General features: G+C 35.4%; 1 protein-coding gene across 1 annotated transcript in view; it reads right to left on the bottom strand.

Annotated features, from left to right (window-relative positions):
- LOC146760090 (uncharacterized) overlaps positions 1-20,782 on the bottom strand; it is a 29,590-nt gene extending 8,808 nt beyond the window's left edge. Inside the window, exons 1-2 of the mRNA XM_085552902.1 lie at positions 20,423-20,782; positions 1,614-1,761 (exon numbers count right to left, since the gene is read on the bottom strand). Of these exons, the coding sequence (XP_085409028.1) occupies positions 1,614-1,761; positions 20,423-20,782 (508 nt within the window). The remainder of the gene's footprint in view (positions 1-1,613; positions 1,762-20,422) is intronic.
- Between the last annotated feature and the right edge of the window lie 5,991 nt (positions 20,783-26,773).

The following is a 26,773-nucleotide window of genomic DNA, read 5'->3' as shown; positions in this document are numbered from 1 at the left end:
TCTTTGAAAATCTCTGTTGTCTTTCTAAAATTGAGAAAAAGTGAGAAAAGCTTCGGTACAGGGAAAGTGCGTGGCAGTCCTGTAGGATCTGTCAGTCTATCGTGTAGGCTAAGTTCATACCCAGCTTATACTTTTTTGTGCATTGACCATGAGAGGGGGAAAAAAAGTGTTTCTGCAGATTCAATATATTTAAGGATTTTTGCTTTCTTCAGAATAGCATTTACATTTAGCATTATCTGTGCTGATGTTTAAGGTATTTTGTATTAATGCTAAAGTTGATACATTTATAAGAGTTACATTTTGTAACAGTCCAGAGTCAACCTCTGGTTTATCTGTAGTAAACTTGGATTGGATACTAGGAAAATGAACCATCTTGGGCTTCAGAGCCATTCAATATTGTGTAGCTATGTAGGAATGATACAGTTTGCTGCCATAGCATGGGGTGTACAGTCTAAAAGTAATGATACGTGTTTTACCCAAAAGAGATAATGTAGGCTAAGCGGTATGAATCTGTTGTGCTGCATTCACCTGAAAGTAAGGTTGAGCTCATTAAAATTAAGTCAAGATTTGCTCTGAGCTCATCATCGGCTTACAAGACTAATGAACAAGTAAATTTTATCATCTTGCCTTTTATCCAAAGATCCTTATTCTCCTGTTGTTCTAGCTCTGTGCTATTTAAAATAAATAAATAAATTGAAAACTGTATTTGGTTAATAAGTGTTCTACTGAAATGAATTCTCTGGTACTAAATATTCTTTTAAGTCATCTGCCTAGAGATGACACATTACAGTTGATATGGCATGTAAAACTTACTAGCAGAAAGCCACAATTAAATGTTAACATATTATAAAAACTGCACAATGCCAAATCCAAACTATCTCTACCAAAGCATAAAATCAAGTTACTGCTTTTTCATAATTGATGAATGCTGTCCATATTTATTTTTTTTTTTATAACTTACTTGTAGATTTGGGTTGTCTTCATCAAAAAGTATGAGAGGCGTAAACTTTATTGAGCTTTGAAGATTTCAAAAACATTTTAAAACTTTCATAAATGAAAATTATATGGAATATATTCTCAAAACTTATGAATCCATTCTGTTATATTTAAACAGAAAAAACATCCATGATGGTCTTATGGCTCTCATCCACCCACCTGCCCCCCCCCCCCCCCCCCCCCCGAAAAAGCAAGCTAAGTTTGCACTGATAAGCATATCACCTTTCCTTATTGGAAGCTGCCCTGATTGTATGACTGTGATTGTCCATTGCCTCTTCTGTGATGAAGTAAATTATTTAATTTATGTATAAAGGAATTAAATGCACTATTCTCTCTGATGTTACCTACATAGACTTGAGGAGGGATAGGTGGAAGGGGAATGGGGGGGATAAAAGGAGATAGTCATGTAGTGAGCAGTTTTTGCACTAGCATAGTGATTCATTTACTATATAAATACAACCAGAAGTATACAATTGAGAAGTCTCAAATATGTTTGCACATTAGTGTATTGTAGTGTATTGGTAGGGGTATGGGCATGGGCATGCTGTCTGAAATGTTTGGAGAGCACTACAGTAAACTACTCAAAGATGAAATCAGATCTAAGTAGTAGAGCTAACCTTCAAAGCTGTTCTGTCCATTTCCTGATGACATCTTCTCAAAGATTGCTCTCCCCCTTTTCACACTGGACTCATACAAGATGTCAGATTGGCTCCCAGGATGACTCTTCAGTATGGATGAAAGTGAACTTCTCTCACTTTCTGTTTCCTGTGAAGAAAACATCACAGTGATGTGAGTTGAAAGCTATTGGTAGGAAACAGATACAGTTTTCAGGGTGGAAAAGTGTAGGAAGAGGGAGTGGAAGAGAGTGCTCTTATGGGGGTAATGGGCTCCAAAATGCTCTGAGGTAAATTCTATGGCACTGTAGGTTGTGAGTTAGTGAGTGCAGTTTAGTTTATAATTCAACACATAATTATGTTTGGCAGTGTCTTGTTGTATCTTGTTCATCCTTCCAGAAGTGAAAAGGTTTTGTGGTAAGGATCGCAGTAACAGATGCCATCTGCTCATATGAATGCTTTTTTTTCTTGTGTGCATAGGAATATTGACAGGGAATTTAATTAATTTCATTACCTGATATGCAAGATTTTGTAAACACAGCAGATGAGACCAGATGTACATGGGCATTCATTATTCAGAGGTTTGTTTTTCAATTGTGCTGCGATATGTATTAATTGAATTTGGTTTATTGCTATCGTGATCCAGTGTTCCACTGTTCACCGACTATCATTAGTTTCTCACTGTGGTCTCAGCTCTTTGAGGTAAAGTGAGTAAATTACAGCTAAGCAAAATGTGTGTGTCAAACTTTGTGTTTTTGGGTGCTTCTGCTTCTTCTCAGATGATGCAATATGATGCACAGTAGGGAGAAGTGCAGTGTGTTGGATAGAACACCTGTAAAGACTTGACTACAGCTGTTACGTCAAGGATCTGAAATAGCAGGCATAGTAAATAAAATAAAATAAAAATCACTTTATAAAAAAAGTATTTTCCAAAGGAGTAATGTGAAAAATCCCCTGTAAACTGTGGGTGCATACTGCTAGCCTGAATATAAAATAGTGAAGGGAGGGAGAACTAGCAAGTCACTTGTAAAATTTGTAAAATACTGCTCCAAGTTTGCTTCAATTAAAGTTGCACAGGAATGAGTTATAATATGTTGCAGCTTTTTAAACACTGCATGAGAGTTGTATTGATTACATTTCTGTTTCCTTATTTGTCACACTAAATAAGATACGATACTTCATATTCTGTTAGATAACTGATTGGGACCTTCAGTGCTATGAAATAGTATTTAATCTGACTTATTATGCTAATTAAAAAAAACTTTCTATTACCTTCTGTTCTTTGCAGTAATAGTATGTTGCCATACAGCATTTTCAGACTCATGACTGACAAAATGACAGTGTGAAACACAAGTTATTTTTTTGTGTAAATAGATAAGTGTACGACAAAAGAAACATTTTTATTTGGTAAATGGAATTAACCAATCAGGCAGATTTCTGCAGTATTCCAATTATATAAACTATTCTCATTGGCAGATGGGTACCAATTAGGCAGAAACTATTCTAACCAAAAATTTAGAAGCCTCCAGTGAAGTTAAATCATATTCTTGTAATCTGTCTTTACTCAGTCTGTGAGGCCTGCCTATATTTTAGTTGTAACTCTGAAATTGCTTTCGTGGCCTTGTCAAGTCAGATTTGATCTACTGCTAGCGCTCATGACCTGGATTGGAGACCTTAGTGCAGCTTTATGTTGCTCTAGCATCATTAAACTCCTGAAAATGAACATCTACATGCATTGTAAAACATTTATTTCATGACCCCATTGAGCTGTACGCAAGACGTCCAAAACAAGTAAGAGATTTTAAAAATATACTTAGTTCATAAGTGTAGATCTTCTAACTGTTAATAAACCATAAAAAGAATAATTATAACTCTTCCACTTCTGGGTAATGATCACTTCAAACCATAAACCCTAAACTTTGTGTTACAGAAGAAGCCAGGGCTTTAGCAGAATGGTATGGTATGGTATCATGTCTGTGCTAGAGAGGTCTGTGAGTACAAGTTAATTCATGTGAACTCATATCTTCCTTTTAACGAAGTAACAGTCAGTTCTGTAGGAGCCCTAGAACTAAGGTATGATTTTCAAGGTCTCTATGTGAAGACACTGAGTTTCAAGACATCTTTTAAAGTTAGTTTATGACAGCGTAAAGTAGTTCAGCAATTTGGTTGTATAATGCTGTTGGGGAAGCTGAACCAGTGAATGAACATGGGAGAGGGTGACTTAATAAAAGAAACATACATTTTATTAATATGCATTTTCTGCATAAAGTAGCCTACTAATTCATTATAATATGTCCTAACATCATCTTATATGATACTGAATTTAGCTTCAGTCTTGTCTAGGATTAACATTTAATAAGTGAAAGGAATGCAAAGGTAAAATCATTAGTACATTTGCTGAAATAATTCTTCAACAGCAGTCTTCTGAAATAATTATGTAAAAAATATTTGCTGAATTATCTTGGACATAGTTATTATCAGTGATAAATTCAGTTATGAAACTGAATTGGAGTAGCTATTTATAATTTTTGCCCATAATGTTGTTTACGTGAGGATAGGCATTTCCATTTTCGGAGAAAGGGCTAAGTTCTGATGTGTTAGAATTAAATAAGCTAGACTTTTCCATCTCCCCTATCTGAATGACCACTGATCAGGTATTTGAGACTTACTGGGGAAAAGACTGAATAAGCAGCTGCAATTTTTTATTATTACTATTTTATATGAGAACTCTATTTGATTTGTCTGATGGATGACCCAACATACAACATACAAATGTGGAAAACTGGAAAATGAGTTAATATGGGGATAGTTTCTTCCTAATCTGAGGAAGTGCTTGATGATTTTACAGTAGCCATTCCAGTATATTTAGTGTGTTTGATATTCAATCTTAAGTATGACTGATTGTATGATATGCAAGCTCATCAAATGTTTAACTGCATTCTACTATTCTATCTTATAAATACACTTTAAGATTATTGAGCTCCAAAAGTCAGATCAGATGTTTTTTTAAATGTAACTTCATTTTATCAACATAAGGAGTTCTGTAGTTAGTGATTCCAGCCTGTGTCATGCTCAGAAACTGCTTAAAGTTGCCATTTGAAATGCACAGTGTTCCAGGGCACTGGCATGTAATTCATCTCCAAGTTGCTGTTGGGAGTTAGCTTTGTGAAGCCATGCTCCTGGCTGAAGAAGTGTGAATTTCAAAAGGAAGATGCTGGTAGTTTCACGCCTAAGCAACATAAAACTTGCAGTTTATGCCTTTAATATTTGGACAACACAAGTCCATGGTATTTTCATGCTGTATTCCACCCATTCTACTAGACATGATTACTTTGCAGAAGCACAGGCAGGTATTTTTTTATTTTTTTATTTTTTTTTTTTAAATTCTGAGAGGTTACGGAGCTAAAGGTTCATAAAGGTTCAGAATATCAGAAAGAGAGCAAGTTTGGGTCAAAGCCAAGTGCTTAGAAGACACTGAAAATGCCACAGCAACATAGCATGGCCTGTATCCTACCCTAATGTATCTGTCATTGATTTTGTAACAAAGATTTGATTTTGTAACAAAAAAGCATTTGATTTTGTAACAAAGAATTGCAAACATCAAGATAGAAGGCCAGCAGACACATACTGGGGGTATTTCTGATGAAGGAAAAAACATAGAGTCCTTATGATTATGTCTGAACATATGCAACCTGACAGGGAATCAAAGGGAGTCAGTTAAGAATGTTTAAAGGAAACTAGGGTGATGCAGTGATGCAATCTTTTTCTTAAGATACATAGTTGTGAGCTGGCAACTGACATTAAAGCGAAAGTGGAAGATAGAGTCCTGGAGGGGCTTGTCTTCCTGGTGTAACATAGAGCAAAAATTAGTTTGCTATAAGGATCTAGAGAGCATATTTACCTTAGGCTATTGCTTCATCTGAGAGAGGCTACAGAAAGCAAGTGATGGAGCTGCTCAGCAGAAATAATTAAAATGAATGAAATAGCTTTTAGAGGTGATTGGGGCAAACATGTAAAGTAGCCTATTTATTAGTCATGCTGTCCATTAATGAACCCTCATGCCCTCTACTGTAGATTAGCATACCTGCAAAGTGAAAATATTTTCAGACAAATAGCATTAATTTTGAGAAAATATGAAAAGCTTTTTAGAAACTGAAATGGTGCCACAAGCATCATCACTCCCTTGCTACAGAACATTTGCTTATGGTGTCACCAGTCATTACATGTACTGTCTCATCATAGTGTCCCCTGTATCCCTTCCTCAGAAGGAGTGGTGCTGCTACTGCCTTTGATGGAAGTAAGCATGCAAGGAAGTTTTTAATACAGTGGATGATAATTTTAACAGATAGAACAGAGAGGTACAGTCAACATGCTAGAAAGCCTAAGCCTAGTTTGGTTTCAAGGTATAGGGAGCCCTAAACAACACTGTGGGATTTTCTGATTTTTTTTAATTTTATTTTATTTTTTTTACTTCAGCAGATTCACAGGAGATAATTGGTTTTTAAAAAAAAATAAATTATTTTCCTGATTGTTTTTACTGTTAGAAGCATATTTGGAGGGATCTAGCAAGAAGAAAATTTCTGGAGCAGAGGAAGTAGCTGTCTTTCTGCTCCCTGCCAGATTCGTGTGTTCCTTCCACACTGGTCTGTTGGATGCTCACAAGTGGTCTGTCCAGCTCAGAAATGTCACAGCAGCACAGTGCCCGTAAGATAATCCCTTTGAACAGACAGGGTTACGATGCAGACACAACAGTGGGTGATTTTAGTGATGGAGGATGGCTTGGCCAGCACATAGGTAGGCTAGGAGCAATTAGATTCTTCTCTGCCAAGGGGATCAGGAGACAGCAGGTGGCTGAAATGCATAGAATGTTTTGTGTGGGAAGGGATACAGCTTCAAACAACTAATCATTACGTACCCCTTTTTCAGAGCTGATTATCAGTTACATTTGCAACCCAGTATTAATGGTGATACTTTGGTTTTAAGTAACTGAAGAGCTGACAATTATGTCTGAAATCTGGTATGGACAATCTATGATAAAGAAATAGTTATGCAGATGAAAAACAAAGGATGGAGAAAGAATAATATGAGAAATAATAATAATTAAAAAAATACAGTTGCTCATGGTGTTAGATGATGCTGAATGTGGCTGTCTCCTGTTTCTCCAGTTCTGAAACCACCCAGTACCTGGCATAAACAAGAACAGCTTCAGGATCATATTGCCACAGAGCTGTGTGTGCTTTCAGCAGCCATTAGGATACCAGAGAATCATTTTAATGATACTCTGACTTCTGCAGTATTAGAACAAAAAAAACAACACTTGAAACACAGTGTTGTCAACTACTGCTGTCATCTCTGAATACATACATTATTTGTATTCTTAGTCAATCAAATGTATTTGTGATACATTTGTCTGTAGTTACTAGAAACAGCTACAAGTCTTCAGAATTTACACTTTCTTATTATTGCAAGGTGTGGACCAATATAAGTGTCATTTATATTTTTCTTGTATATTTTTGTAACATTTTCAAATTTTCATCTCTTCAGTAACAGTTCTCTTATTTATGAGGTTTATGTAAGTTAGCTTTTTGGACATAAATTTTAATATATCTTTATATTTCTTGGTTGTGTTTCATATAAATTATAGGAATATTGGTCTGTTTTCAGATTTTTTATTTTATTTTATTTTGTTTGCTTAAATATTTTTATGGACATATTTCTGAGATGTTGGCCACCATGCCAGTGGGTATTGTCATTCAAGTTTATTTTCCTGTGACTTGAAGTTTAGAAAAACATACTTACCAAAAAAACAGAAGACTTTTAGATGTAAAATTATTACTAGTTGAATTTAGTGCCCAGTTTTTCCATCTGCAAATCTGTCTGAACCTCAGGTTTTGATTTGTAGTGCACATCATTCCCATTTTTTCAAGACTATGATGGAGTTTTTATGTAGTGTTTTTGTAATTTGGGAATTTCAGTAAACACTGACAGTTATTGGTTTTAGGAAAGCTCTCTACAGTTTTATGCCTGGTATTAATTTGTGATTCTAGTTCCACAAAACATTTTATTACAGGCAAGTGTATTTCATTTCCTTTAACTTCACATTAAGTAGCTTGAACTGGTGTTTATTGTTCCAAATCATTTTGTTAATTTCTCTTTTCATTTCTATGTACTTCTCTCTTTAATGTATGCAAAAAGAGAATAATCATGTATTCTTCTATAATTACACAGACTGGGGGAGGGGCTGGGGGGTGGGCTGGTAATATATTTGTCAAAATATGATTATATTTCAGTAAATTTAACGTTTTGAATATATTAATTTGCTTTTAGATGCTCTAAGTTCTCACAATTTGCTTTGCTAAAATTAGCTTTTATTACAATGATCCGTGGTTATCCACGGATTATGTTATTAATGCCTGATATTTGAATCATTCTTTCAATGGTTTCTGAGTGAGGACAGTGCTGTGTTGGTATGCAGTGATGACTGTTGGGTCAAAGGGAACTGCATTATTAGCACTCTACAGAATATTTTTTTTCTCTAAAGTCACCAATTCCATATGCATTTTCTTTTGTTCCTCCTCTTCACTCTCACAGTGGCCCCCACATGACTGTTTCCAGGAAGCCTTTGTGCCAATTCACAAACAGCAATCCTGTTTTACTAGGGCTTCTGAAGGATGATTTTCTTGCAGTATTGCTCCTGCTGAAGTGGTAGGGCTCAGATTTATTTTAAGAAAATGATATTTCCTACTGTGAAAAACTTATTGAAAGGTGTTAAAATTACCATAAACTCCTTTTAATCGGGACAAATTTAATTTGCATACTGTTTTATTGGGATATCTCCCTAGATAACCTAATGTCAGTGAGTGGCATAGACATCTGCTTAATAAGGATAGAATTACCATAAGTGCCACTTATTGAAAAAGCACCAAGGTAGTGCCAAGAGGTGCTTAATTAGAGGCTAATGTATGCAACTTCTGCAAAAATTGCTAAATGAAAACTAAAATAAGATTTATTTTTTTCCCCCTGATTACTGCAGGCTTTTGTAAATGTGTGTGTGTGGTCAGGATGGGAGCAAGTATGCAGTTGGTACAAAGACTTGCTTGGAGCACCCTGTTTAATGTTAATTACTCTGATTTTTTTTTTTTTATATATATATATATATATAGGACACAATTTGTTGGAATCTGTCTATATCTACGTAAAATTATAATTTAATTACTTCAGTTTACTGGCTCTGATATTACATTTGTTTTTTTTTTCAATGGGCTCCTCAGAAAAATGTGACATATGAAGCTATTTATATGTTCTGATATCATCCTCTAGACACGATGAAAAGTATGAAGCATTGGACTGCCAAATTTCATTGAATATGCAGTCATTACATTTAGAGATGTCAAAGATAAAGATTCCAATTTCAATGAGCCTACTGACTGACTATGCTTCATTTAGATAGTGGATTTTCCACTCGTTATCCAGTCCTGCACTAATCTGAAAGTCAGTAAGCCAGAACACATAAAGTTTTAAATAGAGGAAAACTATTTACTGAATTACTATTACCTTTTTGAATCCATTGAACTACTTTAGATTGAAAGAAGAATTTGCAGTTGCTACAATTAAGTAAGCTGCCAAGATCTATTATAATGTTCAAAGTATTTAATCTTCTTTTAAAATAATGCATGTTTAATAGTATTTGAAAAATGCACACCAAATACCCAGAATTCTGATATGTCAATTTCTCATTTCCGTCCAATCATATCTTAACTACTTTTGCTAAACATGCTATTTAAAGAAAAGCTACCTACCACCCAACTTTCATTTAAGATCTCCACTGAAAAAATAAAAAAGGGTAAAATGGTAAATTAAAAAGGGTAAAAAACAAAATAAAAAAGGGTAAAAGGAAGTGACCCAATGAGAACGTGTAAAAGCATAGGTTGAAAGGGAAACAATAAACCAATACATGGATCATGATGTAGAAAGTAAATGAAGCAGTAGGATAAATGTTTGCAAACTTAATCTGTTGCTATGAAGTTATCTAAAATCTTGATCCCTCAATGTTCTTTAGTACTTAGCAACTCTAAGTACCTGACAGTTGCTTTTTGAAGAATTGTTTTCTGTGGAAATTCAAGTGCTTGCCTCAAAGCTTTGCTGAACTGGCTCTTAAATGTTACTATTACCTAATAAGCCTAGCATGTAAATGGGGCACTCCATTGTAGGAATTAAGTTCTTTAGTCATATGCTACATTGATTTCTAAAAATGTTTTCTTACTCTTCACTGCAAATAGATACACCAAACTAGTGTTTATTCTCAGTCATAACTCTTCTCAGACTCACTTTTTAGAAGACATTTTAACCACTTAAGCTGCCTGTACATTTAATGAGAAATGTAAAATCTCCTATCTTCCTGTCTCCCTGATTGCTCTTAATACTTCATAATATTTGTGACCAGTCAAGCTCTGGATAGAGAGGAGGTGGTCTTACTGAGGTAAAAATATGTTGTTCTGCTTACTTTTGAGAGCTTTCTACCACAATAATTTTATCACTAAAACTGGCACCTTATCTTCCAATTCAAAACAAGAGGATGCTTAGCTGAAGAGTACACAAAAGTGATTTGGATTTAATTCTAGCACTGAACAAGCTGAAAATATCTCCTGTGAATCATTCCATCTTTGTGAAATATAAAAAATAAAACAAAGTGGCATAGCCCTTGCCTGCCTGGAAGAAAGCCTTTGGAAATGCCAGCATGAGGCAAGTCTGTTTCTGATATATTTCTCATTTGTAATTAAAAATATGATGGAAATCCATTCTGGTGCAATTTAGAAACAGTGAGTGCATGGAATCATGTCTACCATCTGCTGAAATGCTGGTGGCATTATTAAGATGGATGACAAACCCCCTAAAGTGACTATTACTGAGAAGTGCTAATAACACCTGCTACATAAACTCTGTGAAGCCAGTAAGTAAACTGTTGAGGGAAAGCCACATTCTTAGCTGATTCTCTGCAATGCACCACTTCACTAAGACAGGATTTCTCAAGAGGCTTTTAAGAAAAAACAGTATGGCTGCCTGGAACCTGCTTGTTCATTTTATCCCCAGCCCAGATCTAGATACTTATCCTTTTCATCTGTTGCAAACAGTTTTGAAATAAGGCAGTATTTTCATTTGGAGGAAGGGTATAAAATAACTGTGGTATACAGACAGCGGATGCACTGAAAAGAGCTGCTTCTTACCCTGAAGAAAAATAAGATATATGCGGAGTTGTCATCTCAGAATGAAGTTCAACATTGAGAAGAAATGTTGAGTAGCTGCATTCTCTTTAGAATTTGTATTATGTTTATAGATTTCACTTTTAATTACTAATTTACTCATTTGCTGTTTATTACGATAGTAAAATTGAGACAGGGTCTCTGGTATTGCTGCCTAATAAGTAATGGCCTGATTGTATGGGCCAAAAAGGGAAACTCATTTAATTGTTTAAACTGATCTCTTCCTATTCTATTCTTTTGAAGGAATGTTAGTTATATACAGATTGTTGTAAAAACTTGATTTTCGTTATTATGGCAGTAATTATGGTATGATAATGAATTGTTGTGCTAAATCAGCAACTGCACAGTGCACTTACTAAGAAAGTATAGAGCACATAATGGTAACGGATACTTTTCTTCCCAAGTGGTTAAAGTGCAGTGGTTGATTTTGACAGGTGTCTTCTAGAGGATAAAGAACATACTAAATAGATGCTGATAAGAGGCCACAGTTAAATCATGTGACAATAACCAAGAACTTTTTAATGAGTTTTCTTCAAAACTATTATACTAGCCTGAGTAAAATCATTTAAAGTAGGCTGTCTGCAATGCCTACAAAATATAAATAAAGACATATTTCATGACACTCTGACATAAAAACCTTAGTAGAGGTAAATCTTAGTACATCTTTTTAAAACAAGTTGAAATAAATTCACAACTTAGACAGAATTTATCCTAAGCTGTTACTCAATGTCCATGTGACTCACTGGCAGTATATTAGCAGCAAATCATGAAGAAGGAAAAGTCCAGGTTTGTGACAACTGCACTGAATGTGAAATGTATTAGAAAGAGCAACAGCAAAGAAACTGATGTGGTAGAGGCAACTTAGCTTTGTAACCAGGATTAATAGGCTGAAATTTTCAGATTTGAAAAAGTCATGGAAACTGATTTCTGAACAAAAGTGACCAGTAACTGAGAATGTCACTGAAGTTCTTTTTCCAAACTGTGCCATAGATGCTTGAAATGCTATTTCACTGCACAAGCGATAAAAGTTAAGATCTGAAATGTAGGCGAAATTAAACACTGTATCCTCCCTCAGCTATCTCCTCTTGGTTTTGTATTTTTTTTTTTTTTACTTTTCTGTTTACATGCATATATCAAACATTTCCATTGAATACAATTGTTTGTGCTTCCTATTTTCATAATAATTGGATAGCAGTTTTAGCATAACATCTAAAAAGCACTGTTGTAAATAATCCTAGCATGATAAGGTTTTACTTAGAGCTCTTTTACTGTAGTGAACCTAGTAATCTCTCTGCATGCAAGTGTAAAAGGAACACTATTGCATACTATATTCCCAGGCTACCTTGAAGGTTACTCCTTTGTTCTTTAATATATCTTTGCCTTTACAATGCTTATTTTAAGGACTGAATATTATAACTCTCAGTGGTCTCTATTCTTTCAGTAGAAATTGAAGAGCCTTTGTTTTACTGGATGTTCTATCTATGAATACCAGTGCTACTACTGTTAACTTGCAGATACAGAGTTGGAAACAAATGCTATTTATTTTGGCTTTCACAAGAGAATGTGTGGGCTTAGGTTTTTGTTTGTTTATTATAAATTCATTGACAGATCTAGAATATATGTTTTTCTTTAAAAACTCTCTTGCTGACACTTGCTTAGATTCAGAGAAATATTGGATTAGATCTTTTAAAATTCTTAAAATATTTGTGTGCAGCTGCCTTCAAGCAAAAGAAAATAATAGTTACGACAGTGACGTTTTCTAACGTGATCATTTTGTGTTTATTATTGCTGCAGACATTTTCATTCTTTCAGTTGTCGTTTTCCACAATCATTTGCTATTTCATGATTTTTGTAATTATTTTAAATTGCTGGAAATTACTGAAAGCACTCTGCAATGTGAATCAGAAATCAAGAACAATAAACCAGAAACAAAAAGCACTAGCAGAGCTGGGAGAAGCAAATATCTTACAAAATTACTAGTATTTTTATTTCATGGTAGGCACTTTATTTCCCTGCCGCTCTGTATGCCAATCTTCTCCCTTTACTCTCTGCTTTGTTTCCTTCCAAAATATTGCCTGAGTTGAAAGATTGAATCATTTTCCAGTTACACAGAGCAAGCTACTTCTCAGTGTCCTCTGACAATGCATTTACATGGTGGAAGAAGCATTTTCCTTCACTTGCTCATGCTGCTGAGGTAGATTCTACTATTGAAGCCTAATGCAAAAAAAGGATAATAGAGGCTTAGTCCAACTAAAGGCAATCCATCCTTTAGTAAGTGCTTCCACTAGTGAAAACATTTTATAGTCTTAAATGTATTTGTTTACATTAAACATACATGAATTCTAAAAGTCTATGCTCTGATTCATTCCCAAAACTGCACTAAGCAATGTGTGTTCTAGTGCCCATATTTTTAATTTATCCACTCATAATATGGAGCACAGTAGGTGAACCTTTTAAGACATTTGTTAAGTACGTTGCAGGTTGGAATAAATGCAGTGAACGTTTGATGAGGTCTGCAGCACTCCTGCACTTAAAATTCCTTGTAAACTTTTTCCCTCAGTGATTTAGCTCACTGTAAAAGTTAGTAAAATAGTATGTTATCAGTGTTCCTGTTTTGTTTTTTTTTTTTTAAATGAAAATTGTATTTAGTTGGTCTGATGTGGAGCTAAAGTTTGAAAATGAATAATAAGAGAGAAAATGAAATATATTTTATAAAAGAAGACTAACACAGATAATAGAGTTGTTATTAAGTAAGAGAAGTAGCTACAGATAGTTTGAGATGAGCTAAAAAATTACAGTGAATGATGATGGCTGAGTCAGTGGGCATTGTTTGAGAGATTCACTAGGCTGGTTTCACCAGACTATTTTCATATTCATAGTCCAGTGATAATATTTATTATTTGTGACGAAACTTCAGATGAACAGCTTCAGCAAAAGACAATGGATAGCTTGAATAATTCTGGGTAAGTATACAAAGTTCAGGATCTAACTAATCCTGAGTAGCATCTGCTCTTCTGTTTGTATTCGTCAGGTCTTACTTTTGAAACAAACATGCCATGACACAGGACAGATATAAAACTAGTATTTTCATTTTTCTCATTCATTTGCTGAATGCCTAGAGATTGCTCAGATTAAGGATTGCATGCCATGTTACCATAAATATAAGCAGAAAATGACTAAATAAGATAGCTATCATTATGTAACTTTTTTTGAACTGCTCAAAATAACAACAGGTGTGACTAAAAGAAGACACAGGGCTAAAGGGACACAAATAAAAACATGAGAGAGCTTGTTTGTAAAAAGGACTCTTAAAGGATCTCATCTGTTATGACAGCTGATATAGTAATGTATAGTTAGCAGATCATTTCCACTTTCTGTAATGTTATGGTCCACAATGGCTGCTGTTCCAACAATATATGGGTGCTACCTTTGCCTTGGACATATAGAGATAAAACATTTTGTCTTTCTCATTGATGATGTGGGAAGTTTTGCATTTTCATGTATATACAGAGCAGGAGCATGAAACTCCTGAGTGCAGTTATTTTGGATTAATTAACTCTGACCTCTTGATAATAAATTCAGAATACATGGTGATCCCATTTTGCTTTTTGCTAGTTACTGGCAGAGAACCACACTGTTGTTAGCGGTTTGTTCTTATTGGAGGGAAAAATAAAAGGATTAGACACATTGGGGATTTTATTTTCCATAATTGATGGCATATTTGAAATAACAATTGTGAGTACACTTTGGTGCAGGTGCTTATTTGATTGTTAGTTTGCAATTGCTCATTTTGACATATTACACAGTGTAACCTACAACAAGTAATGTCTCTTCCCGTCCTGTTTAATTTATGTTTCTGTTTTCCCCTGTTTACCAGCACTTGTTGATTTCTTATACTTTATGTCACAAGTTTATTGCCTTCCTAATCAACTTAACCTAGACATTATGTTTCCCTCCCAGTGCTGTTTCCCAAGATGTGCTAGTAATGAATGTATTTACTTCCCATCTTTCCAGTTCACTTTCGTTGCTTCAGGAATTAAGATGCTACAGGCTGTTATTTTTTTTTTTTTTTTCCAAATGCCACTAAATAGAATGACAGTGAAATGTTTTAAGGTTTGTTGCTTTCTGCCATGAGTGACAAGTATGTTAGGAAAAGATTCTTGGGATACATCGTCTTTAAAATGGTGAAAACTAACCTTAAGCTAAATCTTGAGATGAAGTGAAAGAACATGATACAAAAGAAACATACCTTTCCAAACGTTGCTTTCTGGGCGCTGACCTTTGAAAGGGAGTGTGTTTTTCCAACTGCTTTATGGTCATTTTCCCAAAGAAATTACCAAGCTCCACTGCCTCCAGCTAGCAGGTCAAAAACCATACAACAAAAATAGCCTTAGGTAAAGGTATTTACTAGCTGGTGTGTCTGCAAAAAGTAGACATGATTTTTCTGATGATCCAGAAAGCACAGTTCTTTATCTGCAAAATCAAACTGGACAAAACTCCGTGGACATTACATGCAACTTATAAGTTAAAAGGTTTTAACTTTATTGATCTTTGCACATTTTAAAATGTTAAAGCTTACTTCTACAACATCTAATCTTTAAGAGATTTGTATCTCTAAAGAACGGCTATTTCATTATTTCACTCTCTATTGTGTCTTTCCTAAGATGTCCTGAGGTAGATTTTCCTTATTTCTCCATTCTCTCTCTCTCTGCAGATGGTCAGGATAGAAATAGGATTAGCGAATGGAAGGTAGATTTTCTCTGCTTTACTCTCTCTTTGGAATACTTTTGCTAAAGGTTACTGTTGCCATAACTCTGAAGTTACAAGAAGTTCATTTCTGCTAGATCAGGGCTTAAGGAAATATTAATCTCCTCAAATCTGTTAAAAATAAGATTACCTACTTTTAAAAAATTTAGTCAGCACATTAGTACGTTACAAAAGCACCTTTCTGACTGTGTGTTTTTTTCTAGACTTTTATAATATTTTTTTCAACTGGTATGTGAATTTTTCCAATTCAAGAGCAATTTTTTCAGATACTTAGACAGGCTTCCCTAGAAGTTCAGTCATCCTAGGAAATATCGTTTGGTAAACAGTATATATGGTTTTTCTTGTTTTGTTTTTTGTTTGTTTGTTTGTTTTTCGGTTGGCTTATTATGCTCCACTAAAGAGTCAAGTCATAGCAGATGAAAATCATATCTTTAATTTAAAAGTGACAAACAGGCTAAATATCTTTTTAATATAAGGACATGCTATATTTATGGAATGGCGTCAGGCAATAAATTAAGCAAACTTCATTATTACTTTCACTCAGACAATTAACATCTCTCTGTAAGGAAATGTAGATTATGCAGGAGTTGATTCTAGCCTTTTAAGGTGAAAACATGTTATAGATGATTTTTTCTGTTTTGTCCATTTCCAAATAAAACACACAAAATTGTAAAGCTGAATTTAGGCAGAAAAAATAAGAGCTCTCAAAGCTATGTTAAAAAAATGTGTAAGAATTTGCTATTTGGAAAATGCTCAAATATTTGGTGTAAGCATACTTAATATTAAGACAACTAGAGAAAGTAGGGACAAAGTCTACTGGAGAATGAACACTGGAGAGCGCATGGTCATGATGGAGAACAAGGTGTGAAAAGCTGTCACAAGTGTGAGTCAGTTGTACCGATTTCAAATCCTCAACACCTTAAGAAAGGCAGGTGTGCTTTTCAGAAAAGTCATTGCTGTTTGTATACACAATTAAAGGATAAAAACAAAATTAATGAAGAAAGTAGTTCAAAAGAATTAAAGAACCATAGATGATACATTCATGGAATATGAATCCCTGCAGATGTGCTGACTAAAAAGGGAGCAATAGAAATACTTTGTAGAAAACCATTATGTGTACTCTGTCAACATGTCCAAGACACTTTCATGCATCTTCCAAACTATAAAAAGCCAGACCTGTTCAAACATGAGTTAAATGAGAATAAACCAAGTACAGAGAGAATTGTTTCTTCAGATGACTTCTAAAATGCCTGTAGAGATCCAATGCATTTGGGATTAGAGTAAAAGTACATAAGAAAAGTTTTCCAAAAGAATGTGCATTTTTAACTAATACCTATTCATCATCCACAGACAGTACCTCCTTTGCTTGATGCGGAATCTTTTGGCATTAGACAAAAGGTTATGATAACAAAAGGACAGAGTGCATTGTGTCATAAAAAGAGCAAGATAAGAATTAGATCAAGCCCAAATCCACAAGGTTGACCATATTGTACTCCCTTCAAGGCCAAGGCTTTTAGCAAGGGTAATTGTTTGGCCATTCCAATAATTATTTATGATCCATTTTCTGTCATCCATAACAAAAATACAAATAATGCTAGTGCTAGCAGGGCACAAAGACCTATTGTTTTAGTGAGGTTTCTGTTCTTTTCAGTGCTATGTCTTTGCTAAATTAATATAAATGTTTTGTAGAGTGTTAAGAGAAAGACGATGTAGCATGTTTAAACAATTACAATGAATGTCCAGTCTTTTACATTGAACATCTGTTCCCTTCATTTACTTTCTGGCAGTAGTTCATATGTTTTCTGCAAAGGACACAGTTTAATGAACATATATTAGGTTATTTAAATGAATGGTTTTAATAAGTTCTTTGAACAGGTTTCTCTAAAAAGTAAGCGTGAAATTACTTTCTTAGTTCAGATGCTTTAACATATTTTAAGAAAAACATACATAATCACTTTCCAGCAAACACAACCACTATTTGAATTAACATTCCAATGCTTTTGAGTGCTAATAAAGTAGTTGTTGCATGGAAATGATAAGTCAGTACAGTAAATTGATGTTTTAATATAGTATGAATTCATAAGAAATTATTTTTTTCCCTCCAGAAAAGGGAACATACTTTTTCATTTGATTGGAATGGGACATCAGTTTACTTGTAAGTAATGGAGAGATAGGGACAGACAGGCTTTTATTCAAATGCTCCAGTAACACACTTGTTAGTACTACTAAGAAGGAGTTCAAATTGGATAAGCTCATACAAAAGTAATTTGACTTGAACAAGTGATTTAGCTTCAAAATCATTAAACTTAGACCCTTGCTCTATTTAATCTATTAATTTTTTAATGTATTCTATTATATTAATATGAAGTCTTAATTCCACTCAAAGAATTAGGATTGGACGTAGTTCACATGTAGCCAACAGAAAGAAAAATCTGTCAAAGAACAAAATACATAACTTTTGCTGTAGAACCAGTTATATGGCTGATTTTGTTTTTTGATGAGTTGTTTAGAAGTCACGTAATGATTTAATGTTGTCTAATTGCCCTGATTTTTCTCTGTTGATTTTATAAGGCAAGTAACAGTACTGTTATGGAAATGCAACCTGAGTGAGACGTTTTAGTATTTTTAATCAGGAGAATTTTGTTTTCTTAGACTGAAAATATATTTTAACTGTGGAATAATGGAGTAATATGGACCCTGGTATTGAAAGTCTGATTAGTCAAGAGAGAGTCTGTTTAAATATGGTTATGACAGTTGGCAGTCATTTTCTGAGCATAAGGCTAATGAGCACATTCATTTATGCATAAGGTAAGTTTATTAAGTTAGCTGGCACAGAGCCTTAAAAGACATTTTATTTAATTTTTAAAAGTTCCACTGTGATTTCTGTGGCCTTGATTTAGTTATATATATATAACTATATAACTAATATATATATATATATATATATTTGTAGGTATAGTGGCTGAAGTCATTCCAATGTGCAAGCAAAATACATAAGCTAATTTTCTATCTTACACTCCCCCTGCCTGCCTGCCTGTGTAAATATACTGTGGCTGAAAGAAATCAACTCTTAAGCAATCTGTTTGCTTAAATCTTTGTGTGGCCTTGCACTGTGTTGTGATATGAGTATTTTCTTCTTTCACTGATTTCCTGTTAGAACTACAGTCTAAATGTATTCACGGTACATATGTACTACTTCTTCTGGTAATATCTAAATATACATGTGCATACATAGAGAGAGCAGTTTATCTGGATTGTTATGTTGGTTCTTCCTAGGTCCTCGGGTGAGTAAGAAATATCCCTTTTGTCCCAAAATAAATAGTATCAAAAAGCAGGAAAATTACAGCAAATAATTGCCTCAGGTTCGTGCAACAAAGCACCCCATTGATTTAAACTACTATGAGTAATTTAGGGAAAAAGTATGTAGTATAGATCTTATCCTAAAACTTGAAAATGAGTTTAAAAAAAAAAATAAAAAAAAATAAAGCATTAACACGTTTAATTTATATTATTTAAAAGCATCCTATAATTGTGCTTCCACCAATTACAGTTTTCATAGCTTTGCTTTCCTGTCAAGCTTGTAGTCTGTTTTTCATCAATCTATGTAAGTTAGGGCTGTCAAAACTAACTCCTCTCTTTTCATTAAGCTACACATAAAGGGGCTATGGCTTCTGCACAGATCTTGTTATAGTTAAATAACGTATACTAATTGGAAATCTCAGTATTGTAATGCAAACTAACTTATTTGAAATGTAATTTTGATTTTGGAAATATTTTTCAAACTGCAATACACATCACTAAAAATGTAAGCTGTTTTGCAGATACCAAAAAGTCTTAATGCAGTTTTATAAATTTACCCTCAGTTATTTATGACTTCAGTGATCTTATTTTGTGACTAAAATATTACAACTTAAGTAGATTTCTAATAATTTTATTTGGATAAAAATGTGTATTTTATTATCTATTCCTTTAATCTCATGGAATGTCCTTTAATGCCTAATACGCCAGCTTCCAGTTCCTGTCTCAGGTTGGGTGACCTTTAGAGAGAAAACAGAGGTTGCCTCAAAAGAGAAGATTCTTGTAATGAGTGACACCAGTTATGCCAGGCTTGTGAAAAAGTTGCACTGAAGTTCTAGTGAAAAGGCGATCGATGGGTATTACCGCAAATTGACACTCTGCTTCATGATCCAGACTCCATTTATGGTACAATTGGAAGGTGTAAAATTTAGCATAGTGATAGCACTGGCCCATCTCACAAATACAAATCCCAGTGATCTGTTCTGTGTTTTGTTTGTAAGCTGCATGTATGTGAAGCAACAAGGAAGCAAGATGTTCCTCAATTGATGGGTGTGTCTCTTGAGAATATTGAAGTAATTAAAATAATGCAGTCAAAACCTGCATTGTGTTAAAAAAATCAAACTTAGTGAGAAAGGATCTTTGGTATTTGTTCTGATCTACTTGCAAAATAGTGTTATTTAGTATAATTGCACCTGCTTTCCTAATTTCAAAAGTGATAAAATCATAAAAGCCTCAGAAATGTTCCAGGAATCATTTTCAACTGCAGAACTTCGCTTTTCCATGGAAAGTCTAAACTTTTATTTCCTTTATTCAGTGGGAAATTGAACTGCTCTAGCCTGGCAGGGGCTGCAGTCCAATGGCAATGCTTCCAGCATTGCTCATTCCCATTAGGGCAGAGAAAAAGGAGGCTGAGGCTAGAAAAGCTGCCCAGCATCCTTGGGGACAATCTCCATTCCTTCCAGGTGTTTTCCTAGCCCAGGGACTCACCTTTCTACCACCCAGGATCTCAAAGTGGCTCTGCAGCTCCTTCACAGCGATGGTGGAGCGCTCGATCTGGCGAGGGCCACCCAGGGGCTCCTCCTTGTACACCTCCACCCTCTCGTTGTCTGCCGGCACTTTCTCCACGATGCTGCTCTGTCTTGTTTTATCTGGCACTGGAGACCTCGGGGCTGGTAGGCGTCGGAGCATCAGGCTGGATCTTGGAGCACTGGCACACTCCCATCTCTGCGTGAGGAGCTTCACAGAGCCCTTCTGCAGGGGTAAGTCAGGCAGCTCCAGCGTGCCCTGCCAATGCAACATATACTTGGGCTCAGAGACAGGTGTCACTGTGCTGGCAGAGGCCCCCATGAGCCAGCTCAAGACTCCTTGTAGGTCATGGGAGAGGCCACAGCATAGTCCAGTCTCAGGGCCAGTAGCTACTTGCCAATGGAAAGAGAAATCGCAGCTACCAAAAAACAGGTGTAGGAAAAGAACAGTGCCACTCTATTTCCTTACATGCACAACAAACCCACTCAAAAGCTGTTATACTAGATTTAATTACAAATACATAAATAAAGGATATTCAGGATTTTTTTTTATTATTTTTTTTTACCAAAGTTACTATACATTATTATGTATAAATGTACTAAAAGGAAAAAGGACTGATGTCTCATTTAGAGCAGTGAATTTGGACTCAGGGTAAAAACTGCATATAGCATGTTATGGGGGCAATATCTGTATGACAGAGGTGAACTGCATGTCTTTATGTTTCTCAATTTGATAAATACTTCACTGGGTTTTTGTGGAGCAGCCCCAAGTCCCATTTTATACAACATACATTGCTTGCTCGTTGCAGAGGAATTTGACTAGATGACTTAAATATTTCTTCCAAGTCAAATGATTCTATGATTATGTATTCCTCTTGGGAAAATTACTGAGATTGAGATTTCATTTTGAAAATCTGTAACTTTGGAAGTTTTATGTTTGTTTTTTTTCTAAGATGTAATCAATCTTGAGGTAGTTATCAAGTCTGAAGTATCATCTGAATCATCAATAGACTAAGAGTTAGGTTGTAGTTCTGGGTTCAGCGTGGACACAGGGAAAGCAAAAGTAGGATTTACTCCTATATCCATCCAAGCTGGTAGCAGCAGACCTTTCCATTGAGGAACATATGGTCCCTGAACAGATTTAATCATGGCAACTGTCTGAGGGTATTTTTTATTCATTTGTTATTATCAGTACTAATTAAATATTTGAAATTATTCTCATTTTTATATGAAGGTGTAGCTCTTTTGACATCTACAAAACATTCATCTTTGATGTTTTTGTTGTTGTTCAAACTAATGTATAATGTGTACTTTCATACAGCTGAGAAAATAATGCTATTTCTGAAATATGATTGTAGCAATAATTAGGCTATAGCTATTGTAATAGGCATAGTAAAAAAGTCTTGGGAATTGTACCCAGTATCAATGCACCTAGAAGTCATGGTAAGGAATAGTATTAATTTCTAGATTCTTGTGAGGTATTTGGACTTGCGTCAGCCACCACTCCTAAAGACTGAACAGTTTTGCAGCTCATTGTTAAACTATAATGTAGCTCACACTTACTGCAGCCTTTGGTGTTCTAAGAAAGCTGTATTTTTACTGCAAGCACAATCAATATATATATATTTTTCCCTCAAAACAGTATCAGGGCTTATTTCAGCATTACAGTACTCCAGCATAATTCTGTTCAGAATGGCTTGCTGTGCAAAATGGCTAAAAGAATTACATTACAACACTATTGGGTATAATGCTTGCCTCATGTCTAAAAGCTGCACTTTAAAATCAGGCCCATTAAAACTTAATTAATGAAAGGATTTTGCATCAAGAGTCAATGAAAGAGGGCAGTGTGTTCATACAGGATGAATATGTTAACTGAAGAATGAATTAGGTGTGTTGTTTAGATATTTTATTCTTAGGGCTGACAGGACAGTTGCCATCTATCAAGAACTGAAAAGCAGCAGACAATTAGAAAGAATTTAAAAACACATGGGGCTAATGAATGAGTGAAAAGTAATCAGTGTGTGCTGCACTGAAAGGTGTTGAGACAGACGACTGCTGGTTTCTTTCAGATTTGATACAGCTATCAGTATTGTAGAGCAGGGCACAGCATTTTAATGCAGATAGGAGATAGAAGAGATAGCGTATTAGCTGTGAGAACCAAAGTACTTCTACAGTCTGAAAACACATCCCATTGCAGAGCTCCAATTGCACGGTAACTGTTCTTGCAGGTAAATTACCAAGTGCTGATATCACATCTTTCTGATCAGTTGACCTCCGTGTTCTCACAGAAGTTTATTCCATCTTTCTCACAGCACATTTAGAAAGGAAAATTGCCATTCCATCATTTTTTTATTTTTTTTTTTCACCTGAAGCCTCTTTCCTGAAATCAGCTCTGAGAGGTTTGATTTTAATTTTTTTTTTTTTTTTTGGTATAAAGTGCTTTCTAGCAAATACTCAGATATGAATTTTCATCTCTCATTCAAAAATGAATTTGAATACAGAGAACATGAATTTAAAACAATACAGAGAAATAAATACTAAGCACTAAAGCCCAACTGCTCATCAAAATTTTATTTCATTAACTCCTCCCTTTGTATTATGTCCTTTAACATGCTTATATTTGACTGAGCTTTGATCTGCATTGTTGGGTTGTGTGGTTTTTTCCTGTTTCTATAGTTTGTTTTAAGACAGGTAGTTAACCAGAATTAGACTGACCTGCAATATTTCACTTGGTAATTATAAAAACAGGAGAAGCACCAGGTATCTGCACTTAGAAATTCAGCATCCCTCTTCCTTGAATGTAACAGGAAAGCATTTTTTGGCTCATAGCTTTCCCACTCCCTTCCAGCTAGAAACTGGCTCAAGATCGCCTCTCCCTTAGCTTTTTGGTAGTCCCAGCTGCCCTCTTCTTTCCCCTTGTCTGATGCAAACTGTCACCTGTGCTTTCCCCTTTCTGCAAAAAAAAAAAAAAGAAAAAGAAAAAGAAAAAAAAGTTACACCTTTCCTTTCTCTACCACCTGTGCATGTTGATCTAAGCGGTCTGAATCCATCAGAGGTCTGAGTTTTAAACCAAAATGAAGTGCAGCTGTCCAGTTCCCCTGTGGCAAGAATGTTCAGCCTCACTCTTAGCTGCTGCACTTCAGAAGTGCTTGTGTTTTATGCTGACTTGATGGACTGGCTGCAGACTATGAAGCAAGCTTTTCTTAGCTTTGGTTTGTGCAGTTCTTCAGCATCCATTTTCTCCTGAGTTTAGCTGTAATTGCACTTTGGAATGAGTCAGTAGTAGAGGTTCCCTTTGTTTAAACTGTTTTTTCAAAGTAGGTATTGTGGTGTCTTTGAAAAGCAGTCTGGTGTTTGTCTCATTCTGCCTCACAGCGCTCAATGCAGGTTGAACTGAGAATGTTAACTCCTTTTCATTGGTCTAGTTTGGGACCTGTGTGTACTGGACAGTAGATAAAATGGGTGTATTTGCTTTGTGTGCATGATTAATTTGCTACTTTGAGGTCATCAGACAGAAACTGCATGGAGATTTAGCAGTTTATAGACTTGTTAAGTTGGTGTGCTTGTTTTGTTCTTCCCTCCCCCCCCCCACCCCCAACCCCAAGTAATTGCATTGTAGTATCTGCACTTGTCAGAACTAATTTTGCAGAGTGGTGAGGCACTGGAACAGTTGACTCAGAGAAGCTGCAAATGCCCTATTCCTGAAGGAGTCCAAGACCAGGTTGGATGGGGTCCTGGGCTGCCTGATCTTGTGGGAGGCAATCAGCCCACAGCAGGGGGTTGGGACTGTGTGGGGGCTGTAAAGTCCCTTCTGACCTTATTCATTCTGTGAATTTTGAATATAGCCTTAAACCTGGGGGAATTCATTCTTAATAGATACTGCATGTAAGATATTAGATGAAGACTACTATTATGAACAACTCATTCCAGTTAACAGACGTGATCATGAATCGCTGGTGTGAGGATCTGTAGCTCATCTTTGAGTAAATTTTAAAAGCAGGACCAACATATTGCAGAATGGGACTGCATCTCATGCAACCCAGTAAGTATTGCAGACCAGAGAAGCACAACCCACAGGACCCAGAGGAAATGACAGAAAAAGAAGCAGTGGAACCTTTCATTTATGGCAGTCTTGAGAAGAGAGGCAGAGAAAGCAAGGGAGGACCAGAATCTACTGTAGTTCTCTCAATCAAGTGAATAATATTCACTGGCCATGTTACTAAACGATCTCGTTACTGAAGATTCCTTGAGCGTGTATGTGAGAGGTAGGTGCGTGCTATCAATCGAAGAGCTTTGAGTTTCTTCTGCAGGTAAGCAGAGCCTTAAGGATCTATAACATTTTTTTTCATTTGCATTTCAGATGCTTCTAAATGGAGCTGTTCAGACAAGCACAAGAAGTGCTACAATAGTTCTTGTTCACTACAAAATTTCAAATACTTCCAAATTCCCAGTTGTATTTTTAGGAAAATAATTTAGTTTGAACTGTCAGCTAACATGCCAACCTTTATCTTGATACAAATACTCATAGCTAAATAACCACACTTTATCTCCAGTATTAGTTAGGAGATAAGTTTAAACTAGCAAATGCTACACGGTTCCAATACATTAAGGCAAATAACACTGGCTAAGTCTGTTAACCTTCTGTCCTGCAAAATCAGTTGCTGGTCCTCCCTTAATAGATAAAACAGTATTATTCTGTCATGGGACTTAAGGAAATACATGCTTATTTTTGTCTTTTGTCCTCTCATTATCATCTAGCCCACGAACAGAATCAGGCCTCATGCCAAACAACATATTTTTTAAAAAATGCATGAAATTTTATATTTGTAAGGAGCTTGTCTTACCGCTGTGTTCTTCTCAGTCAAGTTTTCCTGTTGTGACTCTGCTACACTCATTGTGTGTCTGTTTAAAGGAAGACAAATTTAAACGTTCTCTAATTCACTAGTCTCATTTGACTAAAGAACAGGAAGCTTGATCGACACATGCCTGATAGTGGTTGTGAGACACCAAATCTCCTATGCGTTTGTCTTGCCAATGTATTATTTAGTGAGGCACGGAGGAAAAGTATGCTTTCCACCATACCTCTGGCTGTAGTGTGTGTGCTCACCTTACACTGCTTAGCTGTGGCAAAGGCTGGAGGCATCAGCTTTTGTTTCAGTGCTCGTTAGCAGTAAACAAGGCACTTTGCAGTAAAACGCAAAACAAAAACAAAATTAAGTATTTGGAATAGGTTTGAGGAAAAACTTCAGTTGATAACTCACGAGTCAAGCAAATAAGAAAATACCATGTATATTTTGTGTCATTCAGATCACACTGTGATATCACATCTCAGTGCAGCTACTTATTTAAATAATGAAGATAATTGCTTTTCAAGAGTTTGATTTAGGATGGAAGCTATGTATTAAAAATCATGCAGGGAAAAATGTACAAATATTTTCAAAAACTTTCCCTTTCTTTTTGTTTTTCTTTGATGTGGAATAGGCCTATTACTTGACCTGCTTGTGCAGTATTTGCAAACAGCCAAGCCCACAGTTGGTCAGGTTACTGTCTCCATCCATTGACATACATAACCAAGGCAACCAGGCTGGCATCCTGATATGAATCCTTATTTCAAAAAACTTCAGAAAAAAATAGACTAAATAATAAGCTTATTTAAAGCACAAAATATGATTTGTATCCCCTAACTCTGAAATAATGACAAAGCTTACAATGGAATAAAACATAGGTATGTTGTGTGTTGATTATGCATGGCCTGTGCTTCAGTCCAGCGTTTAATGAGAGGTGGTTATATCTGTGTGCAGAAATGCTAAGTAAATACGCATGGGGAGTCAAAGTTAATTCACTGTTGTGGTTGAAATAACATTGCTATAAAATACTTAACAGCAGAATCTCCTTTGTCATACCCTTGACGGATATTTACATTGTATCTAGTTGGTACAAAGGATTGCAAAATTACAATGTTGCTGTTTTTGCTTCCCCACTTCCCACTCCCCCCCAAGTCTGGTCATGGCTACAGAGAATCTGGCCCTTTATTTCACAGTGTGTTTTAATATTAAGGCTCAGAAAATTCATGACAAATACTTCTGTGCATGAAATCCCAGTCCTAAGGCTCATTCTTCTCATTTCATCTCAGTATTTCTTACCACTTCCCATTTTGTCCTTTAAAATGAATCTATATATATGTGTGTGTGTGTATATATATATATATATATATATCCTATAACTAAACAGTCTGACTGTGATAACTATAAAAAAAAGATATTGAATTCAGGTTCTGTTTTAAAAAAATATCTGTTTAATCTCTTTTAAATGG

Source organism: Coturnix japonica, chromosome 7, assembly GCF_054131305.1.
Source record: "Coturnix japonica strain WE chromosome 7, WE-NBRP24, whole genome shotgun sequence".
Taxonomy (NCBI): domain Eukaryota; kingdom Metazoa; phylum Chordata; class Aves; order Galliformes; family Phasianidae; genus Coturnix; species Coturnix japonica.
The sequence above is the reverse complement of the archived record's forward strand: the minus strand, read 5'-3'. Positions and strand labels throughout refer to the sequence as shown.